The 20,684-nt window shown below is 33.4% G+C and overlaps 1 protein-coding gene across 1 annotated transcript in view; it reads right to left on the reverse strand.

Moving 5' to 3' along the window:
• Ccdc7 (coiled-coil domain containing 7) overlaps positions 1-20,684 on the reverse strand; it is a 194,342-nt gene that overhangs the window by 31,969 nt on the left and 141,689 nt on the right. The window contains exon 19 of the mRNA XM_015483292.2: positions 9,625-9,732. Coding sequence (XP_015338778.1) covers positions 9,625-9,732 — 108 coding nt within the window. The remainder of the gene's footprint in view (positions 1-9,624; positions 9,733-20,684) is intronic.

The following is a 20,684-nucleotide window of genomic DNA, read 5'->3' on the forward strand; positions in this document are numbered from 1 at the left end:
TTTTGTTTTTTAAATATAGGCATTTAATGCTATAAACTTACTTAACTCTTAGAAATTTTTAAATTTCTCTCCTCATTCCTTAATTAATTTCACTTTCAAAATGCTGTCATTTAATCTCTGTAAGGTTATATGGTCTACAATTTTTCTTGCTGTTAATTTTTAATTTCATTTTTGTGATATGACAAGATATAAGGGATTATTCGACTTTTGGTATTTCCTAATTTGCTTTGTCTCCTAAACTATGATCTATCTTGGAGAAAATTCTGTGAACTTCTGAGAATAAGGTGAATTCAGCTGTTGTTGGAAGAACTATTCTATAGATTTGATTTATATATTATATACATATATATTACATGTGTTCCATTTGATTTTAGTACTTTTTACATATGAAGTATATTTATAGATTTTATGTCTGGATGACCTGTCTCTTGGTGAGAGAGGTTTGTGGAAATGATCCACTATTATAGTACTTGTGTCTATATGAAACCTTATGTGTTTTATGTAATTAGATGCACCAAATTTAGAGGCATTAATATTTGCTATTGTTATATCTTCCTGTTGGGATTGTTCCGTTTATCAGTGTAAAATTAACTTACTTGTCCTTTCTGATTAAGTTTTACTTAAAATCTGCTTTGAAAAAAAAATAAACTCTGCTTTGTTAGATACAAAAATAGTCACTCCTACTTGTTTTCAGACTCCTTTGAAGGAATATCCTTTCCATCCTTTAACTTTCAGGGTGAATGTCTTTGCCTATGAATCTATTGCAAATTGCATAGAGCTGGCTCATGTTTTTTTCCACTCTGCCAGTCAAGGCCTTTTACTTGGAGAGTTGAAGCTGTAAATATTGAGTTATTATGGAGAGATGTTTATTATTTCTTGCTATCTTGATTTGTTTCATGTACTTACTTCTGTCTTAATTTTTATTTGCTTAGCTGCCCTTCTAGTAAGCTTCATTCATTTGGGAGCTCTGGGATTTTTAAAGTTCTTCTCAGTATAGATTTCATTAAGTGTTTTCTGTAACGCAGGCTTATGAATTCTTTTAGTTTATCATTGAAAAGTTTTTCTCTTTGATTCTAAAGTATAGCTTTGCTGGACATAGCAATTTTGGTTAGCAATTACTTTTTTAGATGGATTATTTCATTCCATGCCCTTCTGGATTTTAGAGAGTAAGATGAGAAGTCAAAAGTAAGTCTCATTGTTTACCTCTAAATGTGACCTGACAATTTTTCCTTGAGAATTTTAATATTCTGCCCTTAGCTTTTATGTTAGGTATTTTAATTATGATGCAGCTTGTTCCTTTTTGATCTTGTTTGTTCCATTATTCATGTATGTGTGTGTCCATCTCATGCCTAAGTTTTGAAATTTTTTCTGATATTATTTCACTAAAAAGGATATTAATGCCATTAGCCTCTATCTCAGTATCCTCTTTAATTCCAATCACTCCCAAACTTGGTCTCAGTGTTGTGCCAAAGTTCACATATATTCTGATCATGACTTTTTAAATTTTTTTCCTTTAATGCTTACTGAGTATGTAGATTCATATATCCTCCTGTCTTCCAGGCCTGAAGTTCTCTCTTCTATGTAGTCTAATCTATAGGTGATACTTTCAACTGAACCTTTGTCAAGAAAAAAAGGGCTGTATCTGTGTGGGTTTATTTATGTGTCCTATATTCTATTTCATTGGTCTAAATATCTGTTTTCATGCTACTACCATACTGTTTATGTTACTATGGCTGTATAGTATATTTTGAAATCAGATATTATAATGATGCCTCCAGTATTGCTTATTTTGCTCAGAATGGGTTTGACGATTCTGGGTTATTAATTCATTTGCTTCAGAATTTTTTTCTAGTTCTGTAAAGACCATCACTGATACATTTGATGAAGGTTGCATTAATTCTGTAGATCAATTTTGATAATATGGCCATTTTAACAATATTAATTCTGTCTATCTATGAATATGAGGGGTCTTTCTATCTTCTATTTCTTTTTTCATCATTGTGTGGTTTTCTTGGAGGTATTTTACCTCCTTGGTCAGGTTCATTCCTATGCATTTTATTTATTTACTTATTTTGAAGCTATTGTAAATAGAATTGTTTTCCCGACTTCTTTCATAGCATATTCATGGTTGGTGTATAGAAAAGTTAATGATTTTTGTATGTTGACTTTGTACCCTAGTACTTTGTTGAATTTGTTTATCAGCTCTAGAAGTCTACTAATGGAGTTTTTTGATCCTCTAAGTATAGAATAATGTCCTCCTATCCCTGAAATCAGGGATAAGCTGACTTATTTCTTTCCTATTTCCTATCTTTTTCTTTCTTATTTGTACTTCTTTCACTTCCTTCTTTTGTCTAATTGCTCTGGCTAAAATTTCAAATACTATGTAGGACTGTAGTGGTGAGAGTGGATTTCCTTGTCTTGTTCCTATTTATAGAGAACAAGCTTTCTGTTCTCCTCCATTCTGTACAATGTTAGCTTTGGGTTTGTCATATATAGCATTTATTATGTTAAGGTAAGTTCCTTCTACTTATAGTTTCTTTAGCATTTTTGTCATGAAAGGATATTCAATTTTGGCTAGAATTTTTCTGCTTATTCATCTATTCAAATGCTCATGTGACTTTTCTTTTTTTTCTATTTATGTGATGTATCATATTTATTAATTTGCATATATTGAACCAAACTTGCATCCCTGGAATGAAGCCAACTTCATTGTGGTGAACAATATTCTTAATGTGTTTCTAAATGCAAATTGCTAATACATTATTAAGATGTTTTTTTGCCACCACGCCCAGCTGGATTTTTACATCTATCTTCATAAGGGATTTTGATCTATAATTTTCTTTCTTTGGTATATCCTCATCTTGTTTTGGTAACAAGGTAGTACTAGCTTTGTATAACAAGTTTGGAAGGATTCCTTCTTCCTTTTATGTTTCATGGAATAATTTGATGAAATTGGAGATAAATTTCTGGTAAATACAGTATTAATGCATCTGGTTATAGGGTTTTCATTGTTGGAAGCATTTTTATTACTGCTTTTATTTCTTTCATCGTTATTGGTCTGTTTAGATTTCCGATATCCTCTTGGTTCAAGTTTGGTACATTCTGTCAATAAAGTTATACACCTATATAGCTTTTCCAATTTGTTGGAATATAAATTTTCAAAATAGTCCCTAATGATCCTCTGGATTTCCTCTGTTATTTGTTGTAATATACCATTGTCACCTCTAATTTTATTAATTGTGTCTTCTATCTCTTTCTTGGTAGTTTGGCTAAGGGTTTATAAATCTTGTTTATCTTATCACAGAACCAAACATTTCATTGATTTTTTTGTATTGTGCTTTTATTTCCCCTTTAATTAATTTCACTTCTAGTATTTCTTTCTTTTCTTCTACTGGTTTTCAGATTATTTTGTTCTCATTTTTCTAATACCTTGTGATTCACCATTAGAGTGTTTGTGATCTCTCTAATTTTTTATGTAGACCCTCACAGCTATAAATGTCCCTCTTACAAGATCCTTTGATGTATACCACAGAATCTGGTGTGTTGTGTTTCTATTTTCATCTGAATATAAAAATTTTAAAATTTCTTCTCTGATTTCTTCAGTGACCCATTTATCATTCAAAAGTTTAGTTTTCAAATTCCATTTATTTTCCCAGTTTCTGTAGATTTTCTTTATGTTGATTTTAACTTCATTCCATTATGATCTGACAAGATGCAATAAATTATTTCAATATTATTGTATTTCTAAGATTTTATTGCCTAATATATCTTTTCTATTTTGGAGAAAGTCCACTAAGTATCTCAAAACAGTGTATTTAGCTGTTGTAGTTTAAATATTCTGCAGATATGCCTTAAGTTTATTTGATCTATAGTACAGTTTAACCTTTTTAAAAATACTTTGTCTGAATAATCTATTAGTGAGAGTAGTTGATTAACCCATTAAATCTCAAGTTTTAAATTGTGCAAATATGTCAATGAAGTTGACAAAGATGCATTAAAATGGGTTGGAAATAATCTAGATCTTATATATTATGATATTAATATTAGTCCATATTATTTCATGTTACAATTATAATTCTCTATTATAGAATTGTCATATATGCTACCTTTGTGTTCAGTTATTGTCTTTTAGGATTTGAAACACTTTATTCCATGCCCTCCTAGACTAAGATGTTTATTTTTATTCTGGTAGATTTGCCTTTTTCAGAAACTTGGCCTTTTTTTTTTTTTACTAACAGCTTTAAAATCTTTTGTTCTGAGTATTTGGTATTTTCTAGTATGCTATGGGAGAGGTTCTTTTCTTGTGTCTATTTGAAGTTCTAAATGCTTCCAGTGTCTGCATGTCCATCTCATTCTCAAGATGAGGGAAGGTTCCTGCTGTTATTTCACTGAAAAAGTTTTCAATGCCATCTGTCTCTATTTCCACACCTTTCTCAAGACCTCTGACTCTTAAATTTGGCCTTTTAATGTTGTTCTAGAGCTCTTGTATATTCTGTTCATATTTTCTTATTTTTTCTAAATGTTCTGGTTCATCCACCTTATCTTTGAGTCCCAATATTCCTTATTAGCTTGATCTAGTTTTTTAAAAAATTATTCTTTTTAGTTATACATGACAGTAGAATGTATTTTGACTGTTGATTTAGTTTTTAAAGAGTATCCATTGAATTTTTTATTTGGATAATTCAGTTTTTTATTTCAAAGATTTCTATTTTGTTCTGTTATTCTTACTCAGAATCTTTATTTCTTCATTGAAATGCTCTTTCATGTTCTGTATTGTTCATTATTTAGGTCTTCTTTTAATTCATTGATAATTTTAACAATCAACCTTTTGAACCCTTATCTGGCTTTCCTATGTTTCAATATCTATGGATTCAATCATTTGGGAGTTTATAACTTTGAAAGTGTCTTAATACATTGTCTTGTCATTTCCTCTCTATTGAGATTTGTACATCTGCTGGGATAGATATCTCTTCCACTGTTACGAGTTTTTTTTTTTTTTTTTTTTTTTTTTGTGAGTTGCTTTCTCACTTTTCCCCTGGGATAGGCACATCATACAGAGAAAACATCTCACTAAAGCACCCATTAGATGTACTGTGTTTAAATCCCAGCACCTTTTTGAGAGGAGAGGATAACCACCAGTAACAGAGGTAGCAAACTATAAACTAACACATAAATAATATCTACAGCTCCACTAACCAAAGAAAAGGGGAATAATAATACAGAATGGGCTGAAAATTAGTCAATAAAGAATGTAAAATTAGGGTTGGGTTGTGGCTCAGGAGTACAGCAATCGCCTAGCACGTGTGAGGCACTGGGTTCAATCTTCAGCACCACATAAAGGTATTCTGTCTATCTACAACTAAAAAACAAAGAATGTCAAATTAACATTATACTATATAGAACACAAAAAAGGGAAATTTAAAAAAAAACAAAAAGAAGACAAAAGGTGGTAGGAAGGGAAAAGAGACAGAAGAAGAGAAATTGAAAAAAGAAAAGGGGAGAGTATACAAATTAGAAAGAAGAAAAATGATAAATATAATGAATTTTAAAAGTATTTGAGAGATGCAGGAGAAGCAAAATGAGAAGAGAAAGACAAAATAAAAAGGGGGATATAAAAATGAGAATTAAGAAAAAGGTAAAGAAAATAAATAAAATTAATGAATTTTAAAAATCCCCACAGAATTGCATAAAACTATTCAATAATAATTAATGATGGAAAGAAAAAGAAACCAACACAAAAGACAGTACCAGTAAAACAAAAAACTAATATAAAAACATTGCCAAGGTTTTTTGTTGGAGATCCTTCTTTCAGATACTTCTGATTTGGAATCACTCAGGAATTGGGGGAGCAATAAATGTTCAAGCCTTGGTGCTATATTCTCTGTCTCTGGATATGAAGGCAGCAACTGAGATAGAGTCCTGCGTGTGTACATCTAGATTAGCATTCTGCTTCAAAACACTGTCATTCAGACTCTTGAGCCTATCAACACAGTCCTCACCCTGCCCAACTATGGCATGCACCTATGTGGTTTTGTGAGCTCTATAATAGCCTGAGTGTTGGTGTGCTCTCTACTGGCACAGAGGTGATGTACCCTTGGTGTTTGCTCTCCAGCATCCATATTTCTCCCTTGTGTGGCTTGCTGCTTTGTGTGCTAGTGGGGAGAAGCACAGTGTTCCTGAGATTAATCTAGTCTTCACCCAATCTTTCTCTGGAGCTGCCAAGGAGGCCTAGGTTGCTCCGTGGTGGGCCTAGGTGCTACAGAGCCTCCTGCTTGCCCAGAAAGGATGGTGCTGGAGTGTCCTCAGCCATGTGGGTAGAACCCTCCCCAGTCCACACAACAGGTGTGTTATGTGTGTGTGTGTATGTGTGTGTGTGTGTGAGCGTGCGCACATGCATATGTGCACGCACCTGGAAAAATCTTGGTGTACAGGGGAAAGTGTGTACACCCTACTCTTCTGTCTTCCATCAATAGTAGATCTTAGCAGACTTGTACTTGGAGCAATTTTATAGTATCTATATAGATGGTTTAATCAATAGCATTTGAAATTACAATATTTACTACTATCATCAGATGAGATAAAAATGCAGGAATTTGTCTCAAAATTTTAAGCTTAGGCATGACCTTCACAAACTGGCTTCTCACCACAGCTCTCCATTCAGAAAAAGAAAAGCAGAGTACTTCTTATGTGCCAGCCCACTATTGAACTCCTGTATTATCTAAGTTCAATCTGATTTCTCTTATGCTGCTCTTTCCAAGGCCATTTTTTCAACTTTGCCTTTTTTTCTTTCCCTTTGTGTCTGTGCCTGTGCTAGTAACATCCCCACTGTCTGTGCTAGTAACATGAGTGCAGATTCAAATCTGATAAACTAACCACAATCTCTGAATCTCTCCAAGTCTCGGTCAGTATAGTATTGAACCTCATTGTATTCCCTCAGTCAACTATCTCCCTGTGTAGCTGTTCTCCAATTGTACTAATACCATTTATAAATGTGGGACCCTAATGACTTATTTCCCTAAAGGTCCACCCTGTAATATAATAACATTGGGTCTTAAGTGCTAACACAATTTTGCTTTTTGCCGGGTTGGGGGTGGGGGTGGAAACAAATATTCCAAGCATACAAAATTAGACCAAAAAATCAAGAATAAATTTATCTAGATTATAGTAATATATTTTAGTAGATAATATTTGACAAAGAATTTAAAAATGAATTAAAAATATATATATTTAAAAATATATTTAAAATATATTTAAAAATATATTTAAAAATTATTGTAATAGTTCTAGAAAATTCTAGAAAAAGTGTTTCCTAAGGTAGTATTCAATAAAATATTATTAATAGAAAAAGAAACTAAAGACAGTGCTCTTTGGTCAAATAAATTTGTAAAATGCAATATAATAATTAGAATATTAGAGACTATGACAAGTAACAGGTAGTGTTAATAGCATTAGAGCATTTACTAGTTCCACCATATTCCAATTTTTTGATAAATTATGTACTAAAATATTCAGCCTAAGGAAAAAATTCAACTGTAAATCCATAAAACAATTGACCTATGTGTAGAACACTTTTAAAATCATTAATATTTGGACTATTGTTTTAAAATACATTCATCAATATCATACATACTTTTTAATTTTTGAGACTGGAAAACTCTACTTATTTTCTTTTGATTCTTATATTCTGAATATGACTCTAGATCTTCATATTTAAAACTTTCATCCATATCTTGTTCTACAAATAAATTTTTAAAAAGCTTTTAGCAAATTTAACAGAGACATGATTGAAATTTATCTATTATTTTCTTATCTTAATAAGAATAAAATCAATCTGAAAGTTAGGAAATATCAATACATAATTACATCAAGTAAGAAGGAAAAATTATCTCAATAAAGGCAAGCAGTTAATTTGATAAATTTCACATCTACTTCTGATAAAACTCTTTGAAAAATCAGAAACAGTGATATACTGCAACACATTTACTCCCATTTCTACCTCACTCCAATAACTAATACCTTGATATCTAATGATGCACCCAAAGCCATTCCTATTAAAATTATGTAAATTATTATGTTATTATAATTATCTACTTCTAATTAAGTGGTATTAGAAAGAAGAAATATAATAAAGTAGGAATATGATAATCTTCTGTTAATATTACTTATACGAACATATATTTGTCAGAGTTATAATAGTTATTTGATTTAAAAGTTTAAAGAGAAATTTTAAATAATGTATATTATTTTAAGAATACATATATTTTCAGTCACTAATTCCTATACCCAGATTTTTAATAAAATTGGGCTCAGGTATTATACCTAATATAAATATTTTCATATAGCTATCCCAAATTATTTAATCATTATGTAGTATGTGTCTACCTATAACATTTAAATTTATTTTCTCACATAGTACCTTTGTTACATTATGAACAGCAAATTATATTTTAATTCAATTCCTTTTATTAATAATATAAATGTATTTGATCAACAATAAATATGCTATTTATTTTTCTGTTGAAGGAAATACCTCCCTCTTTGGGCAACATTTCTTTTTGTCTTTTGTTTCCACCAGATGAAAACCAACACATTTTGTGGTGGTAATTATCAACTATTTTATCAACACTAGTATATACAGGAAGATTGTTATTTTCCTTTAGCAAATTTGTGTTTGCCACTTTGCTGAACACTCATATGAATATTGAATATTTGACTCTTTCACTTTTTAATGGTACAAGTCTAATAATCTAAAAGCAATAAACATGTAGTATCAATACTTCTAATATTTATAATAATAGGTTATTTTTCTTTTTATATTACACTGATTAGATATTTTAGAAGATTGTTTCATTTAGCAATAATAGCAATTTTATCTTGATTTTTTTCAACTTTAATTGTATATTTTAATTTGCAATGTAACATGTTAAGAAAGCCTATTTGTTTCATGCTTTAAAAATCAAGAACTGATATATAGCTACACAAAAATTAAACATACAAAAATAAACAAGAAAACACATAAATGGCCTTTCTTTTCATCAGTTTATCAACTTTTTTGTTACTTAAGATCTGAACTTGAGGAACATACTGTCTTCTTTGTGATTGTTAAGATAATAACAATTACATGTTAAAAGATTAACTACAAGAAATTCTGGTAGTAACAGACAGATGGTAGTAAAAGAAAGAGAGTACAGGAAGGAATTGTATGAAAGGGTAGAGGAAATTGTTTTACCATTTAAAATTCAAATCTAATTAGATTCTTCCAAGATTTTAGTATCTTCCAAGATTCTAGTTTCCTGGGGGTGATAATAGCAGAGTAAAGAACCAGATTATCTAAGTTTGAAATTCATCTCTATTTATGTGAATTTAGACAAATTACCCCATGTCTCATTCTCCTCATCTTTTAGGTGATGGTAACAATACTATTTCACTCACAGCCTTTTTTTGTGATTACTTATTATTTATTTTATAATGCCATTTAATAAATAATAAATATTTGCTATTATCATTTTATTAGGTATAAAAAATAAAAACTAGTTAGCTTGATATACATTTGTAATCACTTTCCAATTTTTTTTTGTATAAATGTTTTTATGACTTAAAATTATGTGCTGATATTATACATACCAAGTGTTTCCTCTTGGGCAATTTTGCGTTTCTTACTTTGAGGATGATCTTTTGATTTTGAGTCGCTTGGCAAAGGACTTTCAGCACACATTGGAATCAATTCCTGATCTGTAAAACAAATGTTTGAAATATGGTAAAGTGAAGCATTCATCTACTCTAAAAACATGTTGAAACACAATGACCATTTTTAGGATGAAAAATTTAATATTAAATTGAATACCATCACTCAAACTCTCACAAATTATAACAAAATTCACATGCCTGAAAAAGTCAATGAACTAAACACATATTGGCATCCTGCTCTGTTGAGAGCCACAGCCGAAGGGGCCCCAGCAAACTTGCGGCTGCCAGCAAACTTCCAGCCTCCAACGATGATTGGCTCACAGCCGCCCCAGCAAACTTCTAGCTGCCAACTGATTGGCTCCTCTGCGGTGATGCTCATTGGGCTGTTTCCCCGCCCTTTCAGACTGCGGAGCTGCTCATTGGGGGACTTTTTTTGGCTCTGCCCGTGACCCAGCCAATCGGCCTCAAGAGCAGGAGGAGTGGGGGAGGTTGAGAGACTTGTGGGAAGCCGGTGGTGGCAGTTGGGCTCTGAAGGTTTTTCCTGAGGAGCTGTGTGGTTTGGTGTGTGTGTTCTAAAAATAAAGTTCGTTTCTTTTGACAAGTGGCTCCTGAATTGTGCCCAGCCAGACTGCGGCACCTCTCCTTTGTGCAACTCAAAAATTTCAGGACAAAATATTTATATAATAACAAATACAGGAGATCAAGGATAGTGGCCTGAGACCAACTTAGGTTAAAAAGTCCTAATTCATTATTCCTTAATCTATCACTCCTCCTTTATCCTCTAGCATTATATATAAAGAACACTGATGATAAGCAATATTTTAGGTTACAGAGGGGAGTAAGAGTAAATATGTATTATTCTGAAATTATACGGATTCTAATGGAACCTAAGTTTTCCTTGAGTTGGAGATACATTTTCAACATCTGGATAAAGAAAAAGGGAAGGATGCTGAGGGGGAAAAGAGGTGGACTGAGAAAGTATGCTTTATTTTGCCCTCCAGATTCACTTCTAATTGTTAGTAGCATTTCATAACCAAAATACCTGACATGAAAACTTAGAGGAGGAAAATTTTATTTTGGTCTTAATGGTTTCAGTGGTTTAGTTCATAGTTAGCCAACTCCATTACTTTGGGCCCAAGGTGAGTTAGAACATCACAGCAGAAGGGCATGGCAGAACAATGCTTCTCATCTCATGGAAGCCAGGAAGAAAAGAGAGAAGGAGAGGAGTGAGGGACAACATAAAGTACAGTGGCATACACAGTTTAACCTACTTCCGCCAGGCATTCCCTACCTGCCTACAATTACCACTCAGCAGTCCATTCAGACATTAATCCACTGATGAGGTTACAACTCCATTATCTAATCATTGCCTAAGAGCTCTTCCTATGAACTTGGATATATTGGGAACCATGCTTTCAAAATATGAGCTTTGGGGGGCACATGAAATGTCCATACCATAACACCAACTTTCTCCTTGTTATATGTGCTGAAAAATGAAGCTAAGGGAGATTCTTAGAGAAGAGGAAGGTGGTTAGGGGTCAAAGGAGAAGATGGGAAGGAGGACAATGGGGGAAGAAAAGGGATCAAAGTAAATTATATGCATGTATATGGCTACAATGAAGCCAGTGATTCTAATTAATATGCATTAATAAAAAGTGATACATCACAAAATAGACTTAAAGCCAATAATCACATGATTATCTCAACAGATGCAGAAAAAGCATTTGACAAAATATATCATCCACTCATTTTTAGAACACTGGAAAAAATAGGGATGGAAGGAACATATTTCAACATTGTAAAAGTTATATATGACAAAACAAAGGCCAACATCATTCTAAATGGAGAAAAATTGAAAGCAATTCCCTCTCTACAAACAGGAACAAGACAAGGATGCCTTGTTTCATGACTTCTATTCAAACATACTCTTTGAAACACTAGCCAGAACAATTAGACAAAAGAAAGAAATTAAAGGGATATTAGTAGAAAAAGAAGAACTCAAATTATCTTAGTGGACCCAACAATGGGAGGCTATCAGTAAACTTCTAGAACTTATAAATGAATTCAGCAAAGTAGCAGGGTACAAAATCAACACCCATAAATCAATTACATTCCTATATTCAATGATCAATCAGCTGAAGGAGAAATTAGGAAAAGCCTCAAAAACAAAAACAAACAAACAAACCCAAATGCTTAGGAATCAATCTAACAAAAGAAGTAAGAGATCTCTACAATGAAAACTACAGAACACTAAAGAAAGAAATTGGTGAAGACCTTAAGAAGATGGAGAGACCTCCCATGTTCTTGGATAGGCAGAATAAATATTGTCAAAATAACCATATTACCAAAAGTACTATACATATTCAATGCAATTTTCATCAAAATGCCAATGATGTTCTTCATAGAATTAGAAAAAATTGTCATGAAATTCATTTGTAAAAATAAGAGGCCCAGAATAAGTAAAGCAATTTTAGTAAGAAATATGAAGCAGGAAGTATCACAATCAGATCTTAAATTATATTACAGTGCTATAGTAACAAAAACTGCATGATATGGGCACCAAAATAGGCAAGAATAAAAATGGAACAGAAAAAAAGACATAAAGACAAACCCACATAAATACAATTACCTCATACAAGGAAACGACACCAAAACAAACAAAAATACCCCGCCCACACACACATACACACACTGGAGAAAAGATAGCCAAAGATAGCCTCTTCAACAAATACATAAGTAATAAAATGAGAGTTAGCCCCTATCTCTCACTCTGCACAAATATCAACTATAAGCAGACGGAAGCCCTAAGAATTAGACCAGAAATCCTGCACATACGAGAAGACAATGTAGACCCAACACATCAACATATTGGCATAGGAACTCACTTTCTTAACAACACTCCTAAAGCACAAGAAATGAAATTTTTTAAAAACCGACAAATGAGATGTCATCAAACTAAAAAGCTTCTTTACTGCAAAAGAAACATCAAAAACATGAAGAGTGATCCTACAAAATGGGAGAAAATTTTTGCCACCTGCACCTCAGGTAGGATATTAATTTCCAGAATATACAACAGACTCAAAAAGCTTAACACACACACACACACACACACACACACATCAATCAATAAATGATCTATGGAACCGAACAAACCCTTCTCAAAAGAAGAAATACAAATGATCAACAAATATATGAAAAAATATTCTACATCTCTAGCAATTAGAGAAACGTAAATTAAAACTACACTTAGATTTCATCTCACTTCAGTCAGAATAGCAATTATCAAGAATAAAAGTAACAAAAAATATTGGTGAGGATGTGGCAAAAAAGGTTCATTGGTTGGGATGAAATTTGGTACAACTGCTCTGGAAAGCAGTATGGAGAATCCTCAAAAGACTTGGAATGGAATCATTTCACCCAGTTATTCCACTCCTCAGCATATATCCAAAGGACTTATTATGTCAACATAATGTAATGACACAGTCACATCAATGTTTATAGTAGCCCAATTCACAATAGCCAAGCTATGGAAACAACCTAGATGGCCATCAACCAATTAATGGATAAAGAGATTTTGGTATATATACACAATAGAATATTACTCATTCATAAATAATAATGACTTGTTATGGTATTTGCCAATAATGGATGGATCTAGAGAATATCATGCTAAGTAAAATAAGCCAAACTCAGAAACTCAAAGGTCAAATGTTTTCTCTCATATGCAGAAGCTAGTGTAAAAATAAAGAAAAGTGGGAGGGAAGAATAGAATAGCATATTGAACTAATCAATATAAATTAACAGACAAGCAAATGGAAGTCTAATAGAGTAAAGAGAGTTGGAGAAGGGAGGGAGCCTGAGAGAGTGAAAGAAGGCATCATGAACTGAAATTGATTTCTATGCATCTATTTGGAGTTTGTTGAGATGAACCCAACTACTATGCACAACTAAAGAAAACTGTGTTGATTTTTGAAAACATACTAAAATGATATAACTATCAGGTTGAACTTGCCATTTTTGTAGTTCAAAATAGAGGTAACTATATCTGACTTGACCTTAAATAAAGAAAAAATAAGGAAAATATTACTTTAAAATCAACATAGTAGTTACTACAGTGCGGAGGGAGAAAGTTGTGAGATTTTTGTAGTAGTATTACTCTATTTCTTGACCTAGCAAGGGTTATCCTAGTGTTAATTTTAAATTTTTTGTTATAATTTATAAATATCTTACATATATTTTCTTTTTTTTTTTTGGTGGTGCTGGGGATCAAACCAAGGACCTTGTGCATGTGAGGCAAACACTCTACCAACTGAGCAACAGCCCAGCCCAATTTTTGTATATTTTATAATAAAAATGTTTAAGAACTGTTTTAATCATGGAAAAAACAATTAGAGGAGGAAGAGTTTATTTTGGGGCTCATGGTTTCAGAGGTCTTAGTTCATAGATGGCCAACTCCTTTATCTGGGGCCCAAGGAGAGGCAGAACATCATGGTGGAAAAGCTCAGGGTATGCACCAGGAAGCAGAGAGTGTGATCTGCTCAACATGAACATATTATAGAGCCCAAAGGCACACCCTCAGGGACCTACCTCCTCCAGCCACACCCTGCTTGCTTATAGTTTCCACCAAATTAATCCCTATTAGGGGTTTAGTGCACTGATCAAGTTAAACCTTTATAACCTCTAAACTTTTTGAATTGTCTCACACATGAGCTCATGGGGGACACCTAATCTAAATCATAATATTCTGCTCCTGGGTCCCAAAAGATCCCACTTTTTTTTTTTGTGGTGCTAGAGTTTGAACCAAGGGCCTTCTACATGCGAGGCAAGCACTCTACCTACTGAGCTATATCCCCAGTCCCTCATGTCCACTTTACAATGCAAAATACATACAGTCCATTTTTATGAGTCCTTATAGTTTAACAGATTAAAACTTTTGACTTTTTGCCCAAAAGTCAAAGTCCAAAGTCTCTTCTGAGATTCAAGGCAAACTCTCAGTATAATCCCTTGTAAAAATCAGAAGCAAGTTACATGTATCCAATATATAAAGGTACAGAGTAAACATTTCCATCCCAAAAGAGAGGAATAAGGGCATAGAAAGAAGGGATGGGACCAAAGTGTGACCAAAATCCAGCTGGGCAGCATCTCAGGCACATGACATCATGATGTTCTCTCCAGAGGACTTGTATAGCTCCACCCCTATAGCTTTGCTGGTTGCAGCCCACATAGCCTCTCTCTTGGATTGTCTATGCTCAATTCTTGTAGCTTTCAAGGGCAGAAGTTCCATGATACTGATATTTCTAATCTTAGCGGTCTCCATTGCAACTTCACCTTCCTTCCTCACATCTCCATGCATCACCCTATCAGGGGCAGCCTGCAAGCACTCTGACCCTACAGCACTTTGCCTGGCCTCCTAGCCTTTCTTTGAAATCTCAGTGAAAGCCTCCATGACATCCTAACTCCAGCATCCTGAAATCCTTCAGAACTGACACCATGTGGTTGCCACCAAGGTCTGCTACAATCTCAAGTACTAGCAAAGCCTCTAGGGACTGTGGCTGTATCAGCTTCTGAGTTTCTGAGGGCATGTTGAATCAACTTCCTAGGTCCCCTTTTGCAAGGAGGATGCCCCACTTGTCTCTTCTCAAAAGATTTTTACTTTTACTTCCTTCAGCCTGAAATGAGTTTGGTTTATCTCTGGACAACATCTTTATCATTTTGTAATGTCTTTAAAAATCACATATTCCATTTTACTCACAGTTTTCTTCCCAAGTTTTTCAAACCTTTCTGCTCCTCATTGTCATAATAAACTTAAAAGGCTGCCAGCAATATCCATGACACTGCTCAAATGCTATGCTGCCTAGATTTTTTTCTGCCAGATTAAGATATCCATCACCATTAAATTCATCCTCACAGAAAGTCTCAGGACAGGAGCAAAATGTAGACATTCTTCTTATCTCGAATATGACATGAATGGCCTCTAGTTCAATTTCCAATAGAGTCTCCATTCCCTCTAAAACCTCATGAGCCCTATCTTCACTCTGTGCAGTCCTACTGGCATTCTGGTCTTCTGATGTCCCACCTGAATCACCCATTGAGGTCCACATTCTAGAGCTTTTCCAGCTTTTATCACTGAATTTTCCAAAATTCCTCCCAGAAATTCAAAAATGCTCCCAAAGCTTCTGAACTACATGGTCAGGATATTCACAGCAACAGCCCCACTCCTGGTACCAATTTCTGTATTAGTCATTTTTTTTATTTTTAAAATATAGTGACCAAAAGACCTGACAAGAACAATCAGAGGAGGAAAAGTTTATCTAATGGATCATGTTTCTAGAGGCCTTAGTCCACAGATGGCTGACTTCATCCTTTGGGGACCCGAGGTAAGGCAGAACATCATGGTAGAGTGTGTGGCAGATGAAAGCAGCTTAGCACATGGAACCAGGAAGAAGAGAGAGAAAAAAAAAGGAAAGAAAGGAAGAAAGAAAAAATACATCTCCCAAAGGCCACAGCCTTTTATTTCTTCTCTCACAATCACTATTGATTTCCTTTGGTATTGTGCAGAAGCATTTTAACTTGATGCTACACCATTTATAACTTCTTGGTTTTATTTTCTAAGCTTTAGAAAATAAAGCTTAAAAAAGAAAGAAAATAAAGCTTCCTTTTTATTGAGGAAGTCACTTCCTGCATCTATATGATGGAGCGTTGATTTTCTTCTAGCAGTTACAAAATTTCTGGTCTGATTCCTAGGTCTTTAATCCATTCTGAACTGCTTTTGTGCAGGATGAGAAATAAGGATCTAGTTTGATTCTTCTACATATGGATACTTGTTTTTCCAAGCACTGTTTGAAAGGCTGTCTCTTCTCCAATATATACTTTTGGCACCTATGTCAAGGTTCAATTGACTATATCTGTGTGAGTTTCTCTCTATATCTTTTAATTTATTCACTGATATCTGTATACCAGAATATACATGTCTGCTCTTATGTCAATACTTGTAGCTTTTGCTGCTATAGCTCTGTAATATAACTTGAAGTCAGAAAATGTGATGCCTCCACCATTGACTTAGTGCTCAGAACAGATTTGGCTATTCTGATTCTTTATTTTTCCATAAGAATTTTAGCACTTTTTTTTTCTAGTTCTGAGGTTAGCAACTGCTCCTTGTGATGACTCTATTTTCATGGAATATCTTTTTCCAAGCTTTAACTATCCTGTGGGCAGTTTTGCCTGTACAATTAGCATCTTGCAAAAAACATATAGTTGGGGCTTGTTTTTTATCCATTCTTCTAGTCTATCTTTTAATTAAAGAGTTGAGACCATTTAAATTGATTGTTATTATAGAGATGCTTATTATTACCTGCCATTTTAATTTTTTTCTGATGTTTACTTTGGTTCTAAATTCCAATTTGTTTAGTTACCCTTCTAATGAGGTTTGTCCATTCACTAGATGTGATGTTTGTTTTTAATTTCTTATGTGTAGTATTCTGTAAATAGTTTCTGTAGTGCTGTCTTAATAGTCATGAATTCCATTAGTTTATGCTTAGATTTTTCTTCTTCAACTTTGAATGAAAGTTTTGCTGCCTAGAGCAATATTGGTTGGCAGTTATTTTCTTTTAGGACTTAGAATGATATATTCCATGCACTCCCAGCCTTCAGAGTCTGTGCCAAGAAATCAAATGATTCTTATTGGATAACCTTTAAATGTAACCTGCTGTTTTTCTCTTGAAACTTTTAAAATTCTGTCTTTGTATTGTATATTAGCCACTTTAATTATAATGCATCAGGAAGAGGTTCTTTTTGAATCTCATCTATTTGGGCCTTGGAATGCCTCCTATATTTGAATGTCCATCTCATTCCCAAGTCTGATACCAATAATATCAGACATTTTTCTGATATTTTACCGAAAAGTTATCCATGCCCTTAGTTTGTATCTTGGAACTCTGTACAATACCAGTGATTCACAGATTTGGTCTCTGGGGATTACACCAAATTTACTGATTATTGTGATTATGGTTCTCTTATTGTCTTTATTGTTGACTACGTTTTCAAGATAATATACTTTGTCTTTGAGGCCTGAAAAAAAAATCTGTCTTCTATATGATCTGATCTATTGGTGATACTTCCAACTGAATTTTTAATCTGACTTATTGAGTCTTTCATTTCCAGAATATCTGTTTGAATATTTTCAGAGACACATATTTATTAAAATGATCTTTCATCTCCTGAATTTTCTCTCTTAGCTCATTCCTTAGATCTTCCTTTAACTCATGGATCATCTTAACTTTAAATCCTCTGAGATTTTATCCACTTCAAAATCTATAAATTCAGTTGTTGCAGGGTTATATACTTTTCAAGGTATCTTTTTTTACTTGCTTTCTGTATTCCTATGTTGAGATTTGCCCATCTGCTAGAATGGATCACTCCCCCACTATTGTCTGGAGGACTCTTCAATAATCTGCTTTCATTTTACTATGTGTCCTAAGCCAGGGGTATATCTTCATGTCAAATGAGCCAGTCAATGTTTCCTTGATGCTCAATATCTTACATCACTTTGAGTGGAAATGACAATCACCTGTAACTGTGAATATATTTATGGTCACTTAGGATGCCCAGCATTCTTCCTATAGATATTTTAGTACCTACATGGCAAAGCAACCTGGGCCTCTTGAGCATAGGAGATAAAGCCTACAGATGGATGCCAAGAATGGTGTGCTCCAAGACAAAGACCTACATTCAATAAAAAAAATGTCAAAAAAATGTTCATTCAGACAAAAAAAAAAAGAAATATGATAAAGAACAGAAATCATGACCATCATAGATAAGAAGGGCATCAGAAAATAAAGGATAGAAATATTTCATTTTTTCTTACACTTAAGTAATCAAACCAATTGTTGAGTATTAATAAATAATAATACTAAGCATATATTCAGTTATCATCATTCATACATAAGTGAAGTGAGTGACAGGACTCTCCCACAAGAGGGGGAAAATGGGGATAAGCTGACATCAGAATACTCATACTATACTTGAGATGTTATGATGGTTTGGATCTAGAATGATTCCTATGTTGAAGGCATGGTCCCCAATATACAATGTTCAAAGGTAGGACTTTTGGAAAGTGATTGGATCATGAAGGTTCTGACCTCAGAAAAAGATTAACTCATTGAAGTGTCCATAGCCGATGGCATTATTGGGAGGTTGTAAAAATTGCAGGAGGTAAGGTCCTTTGGGGGTGAAGTAGGTCATTGTGGGGATGCCCTGGAAGAGTATATCTTATTCCTGGCCCCCTTCTCTTCTCTTTCTTGCTTCCTGGATGGCATGAGGTAAACATCTTTCCCCTGCCATGTACTCCATCAGAAATGCAAAAATACCATTTGACACAACTCATTTATGCTAAAACTAAACATGGTAAAAAAAAAATAAGCAGAAAACTTTCTCAACTTGATAAATAACATCTAAAAAAACCCTCCAACATTTAATCTCTTAATCATGAGAAGATAGATGCTATCGAAAAAACTAATTAAAAAATGATATAGCAAGGTTCCTAGATACAAGGTTAATATGTAAAAGCCAATTCTTTCTTAGATGCTAATGGACAGTTGGAACCTAGCATTAAAAAAAATCATGTTCATAACAAAAATCTGAAAAATAATTAGGTTTAGATATAACAAAATATGTATGATACATATATAATATATAGAAAACTAAAATTATTCTGATAAAAGAAATAAAGATATATCAAATTAACTAAATACATCAAAATGAAGAAATATTCCATTGTGCATCAATAGAAAATTCAGTATTGTTAATGTTAGTTCTTTCCAACTTGTTCCAATGTAATCCACTAGGCAATTTTGTAAATATCAATGAACTGATTATGAAGTTTATATAGAAAGGAAAAAGCCCCATAATAGTCAATATAATATTTAAGGAAAACAAAAGTACAAGAATAGACACTGATATTTACTTTACAGCTTCCTATAAACCTTCAGAGACCAAGACAGTGGGCATGCTATGGTTTGGGTCTTGAATGTCTCCCAAAGGGGTAAAAGGCTTGGTTCCCATGGTGGTAATATTGTGAGGTGTTAGAACCTTTAAAAAGAGTGTGGGACCTAATGGAAGGTCTTTAGGACATGAGGGACTTTCCCTTGAAGGGTACTGTGGAGCCCCTTGCCCTATACTCATTTGCTTTTGCTTCCTGGTAATAAAGTTAGTAGTTTTGCTCCATTCACATGTTCTCACCATGATATGCTACCTCACCATAAGCCCAAAACAATGGGGCCAATCGGTCATGTACTGGAGCTAAAAAGTCTGAGCCAAATAAAAGCTTGTTTCTTTATATAAGTTGATTATCTCAGGTATTTTGTTATAGTAATGGAAATTGGTGCAATTAGTGAAAGAACAGATAAATCAAATGAAACAAAATAAGACCCATGAAAATCCATTCAGTGATTTTTGACAAGAAGCAGGGGAAATTCAGTAGGCAAGAGAGTATTTTTTCAATAAATGACACTGAAGCAAATAGACCCACACAAAAAACAATGAATCTAGGCACACATCTTATACTTTGATAAAATTTAACTCAAAATAAATTACAAACATAAATGTTTAATGTTAACCTATTATACTTCAAGAAATTAATATAGGAGGATGTATAGGTGACCTTAAATTTGGTAATGGCTTTTTAGCTATAACACCAAAAGTATAATCCATGAAAGAAAATTGATTATACTTCACTAAACTTCATTACTTCATTAAATACTTCATTAAAATAAAAAACCATCTGCTCTATGAAGGACACTGTTCAAAGAATGAAATACAAGCCACAGGCAGATAGAAAACAGTTTTGGGGGAAAATATGACACAATAAGAAAACAAATAACCCCATTAGAACATGGGTTAAAGATCAGAAGAGGTACCACATGAAATAAGACCTGTGGATGGCAAATAAGCAAATGATAAGATGCTCAGTATATTTGTCATCAAGGAGTTGCACATAAGTT

The sequence above is a fragment of the Marmota marmota genome, unplaced genomic scaffold (genome assembly GCF_001458135.2).
Source record: "Marmota marmota marmota unplaced genomic scaffold, marMar, whole genome shotgun sequence".
NCBI classification, from domain to species: domain Eukaryota; kingdom Metazoa; phylum Chordata; class Mammalia; order Rodentia; family Sciuridae; genus Marmota; species Marmota marmota.